General features: G+C 46.9%; 1 protein-coding gene across 1 annotated transcript in view; it reads left to right on the plus strand.

The window, feature by feature from the left end:
• Positions 1–10,000, plus strand: part of LOC117736917 (noelin-like) — a 23,426-nt gene that overhangs the window by 12,188 nt on the left and 1,238 nt on the right. Inside the window, exons 3-6 of the mRNA XM_034542579.1 lie at positions 2,461–2,616; positions 6,488–6,707; positions 6,987–7,093; positions 9,721–10,000. The exon at positions 9,721–10,000 is cut by the window's right edge and continues 1,238 nt beyond it. Of these exons, the coding sequence (XP_034398470.1) occupies positions 2,461–2,616; positions 6,488–6,707; positions 6,987–7,093; positions 9,721–10,000 (763 nt within the window). The remainder of the gene's footprint in view (positions 1–2,460; positions 2,617–6,487; positions 6,708–6,986; positions 7,094–9,720) is intronic.

A 10,000-nucleotide genomic window follows, 5' to 3' on the forward strand; every position in this document is an offset into this window, starting at 1 on the left:
GGTTTAATGCACTTATTGTAAGTTACTTTGGATAAAAGTGTCAGCTAAATGACATGGCTTGTAATGTAACGTAACGTAATGTAATGTAATCATTGTCTTTATGCAAATCCACAACATTTACATAGTCAAATGATCCGGTAGAAAAGTATACGTGGTGTATTTATTTAACATGTGATAACAATAAAATATTTCACCAGTCAACTAGGAACAAACTGTAAAAAAAAACAATAACAATATCCACTAGATGGCTAAACAACAGATTGAGTTCTTGAGAGTTTACAAGGTTCACCTGAATGCATCATGATGAGACATTTGGGGCAGATTGGAAAATGTACCTTGGAGTTACAACAACTTCCTCTTTCTTGGCGAACTGCATGAAATGGGTGTGTAATGACGCCACGTAAAGGCCGTTCAAGGACAACTCACCATTTTAATAACTTTTCAACATAAAGGTATTCAGATCATTCTGTCCAAATTAGAAGTTGATCTAAAAAGATTTGTAGGAGGATTTTGTTCATTTATAACGCCTGAAAACGATGAAAATGATTAAAAAACAGAAATTGGCCGATTCACCCCCTAGTATTTGAATAGAATGAAAATCACAGGGTGAGTTAAAGGATGAGATGTGAACATTAATAGAAATTTGGTGATGATAGCCAAAGTGAAGTTATGTGTATTGATGTACTACGCCACGCCCCTTAGAGGTTCATTGGTCCATATCTTCTAAACACAATGAGATATCAAGAAACTTTTGAGAACTTTTGATGACAAAGATCCAATAAGGACCCACAGAAACTGTGGTATCAATCAGACAGAGCGTCTAGGAGGAGTTTGCAATGATGTGTTTTTCACAAAATTCAAAATGGCAAAATATCTAAAGGCCTTCGCTGGCCTGATGTTGTCGGTGCTCGGGCCCTAAAAATGATAAAGCTACATCTACTACCTCAACCACAACACACTCAGCGTGTGGCAGGGAAGTCTGTCACAAACTACAGGAGAACCACAACAACCACAGACCCCCAAGATGCCACCCTTCCAGACAGCCTCAACACCTTCTATGCCAGGTTCAACAGGCTGAATACAGACAAACCCTCAAAAGCCCCTCTGTCCCCACGGACATTGCCTTCCAGGTGACACACACACAGGCCCTGAAGGCTTTGAAGAAGGTGAACCCCCACAAGGCTGTGGGACCCGATGGAGTTCCTCCCAAAGATCTGAAGGCCTGTGGGGAACAACTAGCTGGTATGTATGCTGACATCTTCAACCTGTCACTATCACAGGCTGTAGTCCCCCATATCTTCAAATCCTCCATCATCATACCAGTCCCCAAAGGACCAGACACACCCACTCTGAATGACTTCAGGCCAGTGGCACTCACACCAGTCGCCATGAAGTGCCTAGAGAAACTAGTTCACATGGTCCCAGACACTGTCGACCCCCTCCAGTTTGCCTACCGCCCCAACCGATCAGTGGACGACGCGGTAGCAATAGCTCTACACCACACTCTGCAACTCCTGGAAAGCAGCAGGACGTATGCCAGGATGCTTTTCCTGGACTACGTTCTGCCTCCAATACAATCCACCGGGGAAAACCGATCGAGAAGCTGACAGACCTCGGCGTCCCAACTCCCACCAGAGGCAGACAGCTGCAGATTCATTGGACTGCAGGTCACATCTGACCTGAGCTGGACTCTCAACACCACAGCCACTGTGAAAAAAGCCCAGCAAGGCTTTATTTCATCAGGCTGCTCAGGAAAGCCGGTCTGAACCGTCGCCCTCTCACCCTACAGAGGACTGGTAGAGAGCATCCTCACCGCAGGCATCACTGTCTGGTATGGAACACCACACAGGCAGAGAGGAAGGCTCTGCAAAGAGGATCACAGGGACAACACTTCCTCCCATGGACTCCATATATGTGCAGCGCTGTCGTAAAAGAGCAGAGGGAATCATCAGAGACTCACTCCACCCAGCTCACTCTCTGCTCACTCCACCAGCTCACTCTCTGCTCAGACACAAACAATGCTGGTCCAACCTGAGACACAGCAGAGCGGACAGCATCATCACCCACAGAACACTCTTCTTCAACAGCTTCTTCCCGGCCACAGTCAGACTGATGGCAACACAAATCCACTGTAACTAAGAACCCAACACTACCTCACTACACTTATGTGCAATATGTGTCATTTTATTACTTAAAACAATATAATTTAAAACGGTCTAATTTAACACCCTTCTGTATAGATCACCACTTCTGTACAGTGTTCTCTTTTATATTGTATATCTTGTATCTTGTATTTATATGTTATATCTTGTATTCTGAAACGCTGACTCGGAGAGCCCTGCATAAGAACTCCAATGTGTCTGGACTGTTGTACCAGGCACAAATAAAAATCTTGAATTGAATCTTGAATCTGTAGTAGTTATATGGTAATATGTGTTATGATGTTATTGGATTGTTTAGGTTCAGAATATGAGTCAGTCTATCGAGCTCCTGGACCAGAGGACTCAGAGAGATCTGCAGTTCTTGGAGAAGATGGAAGTTCAGCTGAAGGGTCTGGAAAACAAATTCAAACAGGTGGAAGACGGACACGAGAGCAACATCGCCAGACAGTACAAGGTACCGCCCATATTATGACATCATGACCTAAACTACCAACGCCCAACCTTTATGAAGTCATGTCACTAACGGACCGATCAACAACTCAGCAAAGCACTCTGTAAACGATTAGCGATACATTTCAAAGGCCAGACCGCCAAACTACAATAGAAGGGATTCTATTTTTAATCAGGTTGTGGGAAGGTTTGGGTTCCACGTGCACTCAATGCACATTAACAATTCAACTCAGTTTATTTTGTAAAGCCCAAAATCATGAATCACAAACTCTCCTCAGAGGGCTTTACAATCTGTACACATACGACATCCCTGACCTTTGACCTCACATCAGATCAGGAAAAACTCCCAAAAAACTGTAGAGCAATAATAATAATAATTGCACTTTATATTTAGCAATCTCAAAGTGCTACAGAGCAGAAAGCAGAACAAGAACATTTTAAGATAAATTGAAAATAAATTTAAAAGCAGAGCCTATAAAGGATATTTTAGCAGTAAGCTTTCTTAAAAAGGTGAGATTTCAGGTCACGTTTAAAAGCCTCTGCAGTCTGTGGGGCCCTCAGATGGTCGGGGAGCTGCAGAGGAAAAGGCCCGATCGCCCATAGTGCGGAGCTTGGTTCTGGGGACTTGGAGGGTGTATTTGGTTGCAGAACGGAGGGTGAAAGAGGAGGTCTGGAGGCTGAATGAGGAGGTCTGGAGGGTGAAAGAGGAGGTCTGGAGGCTGAATGAGGAGGTCTGGAGGGTGAAAGAGGAGGTCTGGAGGCTGAATGAGGAGGTCTGGAGGGTGAAAGAGGAGGTCTGGAGGCTGAATGAGGAGGTCTGGAGGGTGAAAGAGGAGGTCTGGAGGGTGAATGAGGAGGTCTGGAGGCTGAATGAGGAGGTCTGGAGGGTGAATGAGGAGGTCTGGAGGCTGAATGAGGAGGTCTGGAGGCTGAATGAGGAGGTCTGGAGGCTGAATGAGGAGGTCTGGAGGGTGAAAGAGGAGGTCTGGAGGCTGAATGAGGAGGTCTGGAGGCTGAATGAGGAGGTCTGGAGGCTGAATGAGGAGGTCTGGAGGGTGAGTAGTTCTTTTAGGTATTGGGGGGCATGTCCGTGAATGCACTGATGAGTGATGAGGGAGAGTTTATACTCAATTCTGAGTGGGATGGGGAGCCAGTGTAATGATTTCAGAACGTGGGTGATGTGGTCGTATTTGCAGACTCTTAACAGGATCCTGGCAGCGCTGTTCTGAATATGTTGCAGTCTCTGGATGTTCCTGTTAGAGATTCCGATGAGGAGAGCATTACAGTAATCCAGTCTGGACGAGACAAAGGCGTGGACAAGCTTCTCTGCATCTGTCAGGGTGAGTGTTGGATGGAGTTGGGCGATGTTCCTGAGGTGATAGAAAGCTGTCTTGCAGAGGTGTTTGATGTGGGTGTCAAAAGTGAGCTTGGGGTCCATTTTAACACCTAGGTTGGTGACAGATAGAGGGACGTTTTGACCAAAAAAGGTGATACAGGTGATGGTGGAAGAGCGGAGCTGATGTGGTGTGCCAACTAGGATGGCTTCTGTTTTTGAACTGTTTAGCTGAAGAAAATTGAGTTTCATTCACGCCTCTATGTCCTTCAGGCAGGTGGTGAGTGTGGCTATAGAGTGTAAAGCAGAAGAAGTGGGGGTTGTCCTCCTATAGAGCTGTGTGTCATCAGCATAGCAGTGATAGGATACCCCATGCCTGCTGATTATATTACCCAGGGGAAGCAGATAGAGGGTGAAGAGAGTGGGGCCCAGCACTGAGCCCTGAGGGACACCGCAGGTGACCTTGTGGGTGTATGATTTTGCTTTGCCCAGGGTAACATATTCCGTTCGGTCGGACAGATATGAGGTGAACCAGTTATGTATTTTATCAGAGAGTCCAATGGTGTATTTCAGACGGTGAAGGAGCATGTTGTGGTCAACTGTATCAAAAGCAGCTGTTAGGTCCAGGAGGATGAGTAGAGATGGGGAACCGGTATCTGCTGCCATCATGAGGTCATTGGTGACCCTGACCAAGGCTGTTTCAGTGCTATGGCCAGGGCGGAAACCAGACTGAAACTTCTCAAAAAGGTTATTGTCTTTGAGGTGATCGTGAAGTTGTGTTGCAACTGTTTTTTCCAGAACTTTGGACAGAAATGGAAGATTTGAAATGGGCCTGTAATTGGAGAAAACTTCTGGATCCAGGGTGGTTTGTTTTAGTAGTGGTCTGATGACAGCAGGTTTTAACGCAGATGGGATATGGCCGGCCAGGAGGGAGTGGTTTATGATCTTGGTGATTAATGGAGAGATGGCAGAGGTGTTTGTCTTTAGCAGAGCTGATGGGAAAGGGTCCAGAGCACAGGAGGTTGTCTTTGTGTGACAATGGAGAAGGAGCAAAGAGGCTGGACAAACTCAGATGGTGGGTCGTTGGTTGTGAGAGGCAGGACAGCAGTGTCAGAGAGGTGTGAGCGGATGTTTTCAACTTTTTGTCAGAAAAAAGTGATGTGCATATTGCACCTATCCTCAGTGGCCTCAGGATGGACAAGTGAAGGCGGTTTGAGAAGATGATTTACAGTAAAGAAAAGTTGTTTAGAGTTACCGGGGCTGTTGTTGATAATGGTGGAATAAAACTTGGACTGTGCATCTCTCAGAGCTTCTGCATAGGCCTTCCTGTGCTCTCTATATGCCTGTTTGTGAACAGTCAGCCCAGAAGCCTTGAGCCGCCGCTCGACGACACGCCCAGCAGCCTTCATATTGTGCAGCTCGCAGGTGTACCAGGGTGCTGAGCGCGAGAAGGAGACTGACCTGGATTTTATGGGGGCGTGAAGGTCCAGAAGACTGCTCAGGGACTGGTTGTAGGAATCCACTAAGTCAGTGCCAGAGAGGAATTCGGTAGAGCCAGAGGAGAGAAATGTAAGGTCCAGAGCCAGGGCATCCATGTTAATGTTTTTCAGATTTCTGAACAGAGGAGGATCCCTCTCCCCGGATGGACAGATGAATAGATGTCATGTGACCAGATGAACAGAGTTACAGAGTTACATAAACACATTACATGAATATGACAGAATGTATGAATATGAGTAGTAGCAGGGTCACCAGGCAGGAGGCATCGCGAAAGAGGCCAGATCAATGAGGTCGGCCTTTGAGGCAGGAGGCACAGAGAAGGAGGCAGGACCTTTGGGAAGGAGGCAGGGCCTTTGTGTGATGCACATATTGACAGTGAACGCATCCTGTGAAGCTGATAGAAGCTCCTGCTCTGCTAATGTGCTGCTCATGCTATTCTATCACATTAGTACTTAATATATGTGTTATGAGCTTTTGGAGAACAAACATTGGAACATTCTAGAGAGAGCGCCATTGTGCAGAAGAAATTGAATAATTCAGTACATTACAATTTCTAGTAGGAGTATTGATTTTGCATTTCTCAAAACAATAGGTTCAGCATATTTAGGCCTATTTAAAATATCTATACAACAATTCATAAACATAGAATCAATATGGTCTTTTTAAAGTTACCAGCCTCCTTGGAATAAACAAATGAAAGTCATGGAAGTTGGTTTACTTGTTCTCAGGTCCATCAGAAAGTTGATGAACAGGTGTTAAAATGAGCCCTTATGAGGGAATATTCAGCAACTTGATGAACACTTTCTGGCTTTTGATGGTGAAATGAGTTCACACGCATGTTTCCTGAGACTGAGACACATCCATGAGTATCTTCAGGAGGACTGAGCGGTCCTCGTAGAATTCTAAGGATCCTGAACATTTGAACGTCTCTTTATCAGGATTCAATAACGTAGCATCCTTGATATCCTTTGAAGGATCTTTCCTTGACTTTGAGAAACACTTCTGTCTGGCCGGTTGTTGATCTCTGCTCTCTGTTTATCAGTCCATCAAAGCAAAGATGGAGGAGTTGCGTCCTCTGATCCTGGTCCTGGAGGCCTACAAGGAGGACGCTTTGCTGGTCCGACAGTTTAAGGAGGAGGTGGCCAATGTGACAGAGCTGCTGGGATCTCTTCAGGAACAACTGGGAGGTCTGGACTACCAGGAGCTCCACAGTCGAGTGATGGACCTGGAGGACCGGCTCAGGGCCTGCATGCAGAGGCTGGGTGAGTAAACAACAGAGGGCTGAACCGACACCGGGAAAGTAACGACGTCAAACACAGAATATAACAGAATACCCAAGACAGGGTCCCATTGAATCTATTTCTTAAGTAGATCTCTCAGGAAACTGTTTGTGGATTATCAGACCAAAAGGGACTCCACATGACTAACTCAATTCACCTCAACAAATCCCAGCTGTAGTTAGGTGTTCCCCTTATTTTGTCCACCCTGTACGTTTGTGCTCCTGTTATTTGGTTTGTTATTCATGACATCATTATTTTCAGCCTGTGGGAAGCTGACAGGGATCTCTGAGCCAATCACCATCAAGACGTCTGGATCGAGGTTCGGATCATGGATGACCGACCCCCTCGCTCCGGCTGGAGACAGCAGAGTGAGTCAACAACAACAACAACAGTTTCATCTTCATCTCAATAAACATTCTAGATTCACAGAATCACACAACAGGACCGGAATTTGGGTTCATAGTGGACTCGTATTAAGACCAGTGGGTTCATAGTGGACTCGTCTTACGACCAGTCGGTTCATAGTGGACTCGTCTTACGACCAGTGGGTTCATAGTGGACTCGTATTAAGACCAGTGGGTTCATAGTGGACTCGTATTAAGACCAGTCGGTTCATAGTGGACTCGTCTTACGACCAGTGGGTTCATAGTGGACTCGTCTTAAGACCAGTCGGTTCATAGTGGACTCGTCTTACGGCCAGTGGGTTCATAGTGGACTCGTCTTACGACCAGTGGATTCATAGTGGACTCGTCTTAAGACCAGTGGATTCATAGTGGACTCATCTTAAGACCAGTGGGTTCATAGTGGACTTGTCTTACGACCAGTCGGTTCATAGTGGACTCGTCTTACGACCAGTGGGTTCATAGTGGACTCGTCTTACGACCAGTGGATTCATAGTGGACTCGTCTTAAGACCAGTGGATTCATAGTGGACTCATCTTAAGACCAGTGGGTTCATAGTGGACTCGTCTTACGACCAGTCGGTTCATAGTGGACTCGTCTTACGACCAGTGGGTTCATAGTGGACTCGTCTTACGACCAGTGGGTTCATAGTGGACTCGTCTTACGACCAGTGGGTTCATAGTGGACTCGTCTTACGACCAGTGGGTTCATAGTGGACTCGTCTTACGGCCAGTGGGTTCATAGTGGACTCGTCTTACGACCAGTGGGTTCATAGTGGACTCGTCTTACGACCAGTGGGTTCATAGTGGACTCGTCTTACGACCAGTGGGTTCATAGTGGACTCGTCTTACGACCAGTGGGTTCATAGTGGACTCGTCTTACGACCAGTGGGTTCATAGTGGACTCGTCTTACGACCAGTCGGTTCATAGTGGACTCGTCTTACGACCAGTGGGTTCATAGTGGACTCGTCTTACGACCAGTCGGTTCATAGTGGACTCGTCTTACGACCAGTGGGTTCATAGTGGACTCGTCTTACGACCAGTGGATTCATAGTGGACTCATCTTAAGACCAGTGGGTTCATAGTGGACTCGTCTTACGACCAGTGGGTTCATAGTGGACTCGTCTTACGACCAGTGGATTCATAGTGGACTCGTCTTAAGACCAGTGGGTTCATAGTGGACTCGTCTTACGACCAGTCGGTTCATAGTGGACTCGTCTTACGACCAGTGGGTTCATAGTGGACTCGTCTTACGACCAGTCGGTTCATAGTGGACTCGTCTTACGACCAGTGGGTTCATAGTGGACTCGTATTAAGACCAGTGGGTTCATAGTGGACTCGTCTTAAGACCAGTCGGTTCATAGTGGACTCGTCTTACGACCAGTGGGTTCATAGTGGACTCGTATTAAGACCAGTGGGTTCATAGTGGACTCGTATTAAGACCAGTGGGTTCATAGTGGACTCGTCTTAAGACCAGTCGGTTCATAGTGGACTCGTCTTACGACCAGTGGGTTCATAGTGGACTCGTCTTAAGACCAGTCGGTTCATAGTGGACTCGTCTTACGGCCAGTGGGTTCATAGTGGACTCGTCTTACGACCAGTGGATTCATAGTGGACTCGTCTTAAGACCAGTGGATTCATAGTGGACTCATCTTAAGACCAGTGGGTTCATAGTGGACTTGTCTTACGACCAGTCGGTTCATAGTGGACTCGTCTTACGACCAGTGGGTTCATAGTGGACTCGTCTTACGACCAGTGGATTCATAGTGGACTCGTCTTAAGACCAGTGGATTCATAGTGGACTCATCTTAAGACCAGTGGGTTCATAGTGGACTCGTCTTACGACCAGTCGGTTCATAGTGGACTCGTCTTACGACCAGTGGGTTCATAGTGGACTCGTCTTACGACCAGTGGGTTCATAGTGGACTCGTCTTACGACCAGTGGGTTCATAGTGGACTCGTCTTACGGCCAGTGGGTTCATAGTGGACTCGTCTTACGACCAGTGGGTTCATAGTGGACTCGTCTTACGACCAGTGGGTTCATAGTGGACTCGTCTTACGACCAGTGGGTTCATAGTGGACTCGTCTTACGACCAGTGGGTTCATAGTGGACTCGTCTTACGACCAGTCGGTTCATAGTGGACTCGTCTTACGACCAGTGGGTTCATAGTGGACTCGTCTTAAGACCAGTCGGTTCATAGTGGACTCGTCTTACGGCCAGTGGGTTCATAGTGGACTCGTCTTACGACCAGTGGATTCATAGTGGACTCGTCTTAAGACCAGTGGGTTCATAGTGGACTCGTCTTACGACCAGTCGGTTCATAGTGGACTCGTCTTACGACCAGTGGGTTCATAGTGGACTCGTCTTACGACCAGTGGGTTCATAGTGGACTCGTCTTACGACCAGTCGGTTCATAGTGGACTCGTCTTACGACCAGTGGATTCATAGTGGACTCGTCTTACGACCAGTGGGTTCATAGTGGACTCGTCTTACGACCAGTCGGTTCATAGTGGACTCAGGTCTGGTGTCTTCACATTGACACAAAATATATCTCAATACATCTTTAGATTACTTTTGGTTTCTTCCTTCATAGGTGTGGTACATGGATGGTTACCATAACAACCGCTTTGTGAGGGAGTACCAGTCGATGAGTGACTTCATGACGACGGATAACTTCACCTCCCACCGCCTGCCCCACCCCTGGTCTGGTACTGGTCAGGTGGTTTATAACGGATCCATTTACTTCAACAAGTTTCAGAGTCACACGATCATCAAGTTCGACTTCAGCTCGTCGCTCATCAGCCGCTCCCGACAGCTGGACTTCGCCGGCTACAACAACATGTACCATTACTCCTGGGGGGGGCACTCCGACA

Source organism: Cyclopterus lumpus, chromosome 9 (assembly GCF_009769545.1).
Source record: "Cyclopterus lumpus isolate fCycLum1 chromosome 9, fCycLum1.pri, whole genome shotgun sequence".
NCBI classification, from domain to species: Eukaryota; Metazoa; Chordata; class Actinopteri; order Perciformes; family Cyclopteridae; genus Cyclopterus; species Cyclopterus lumpus.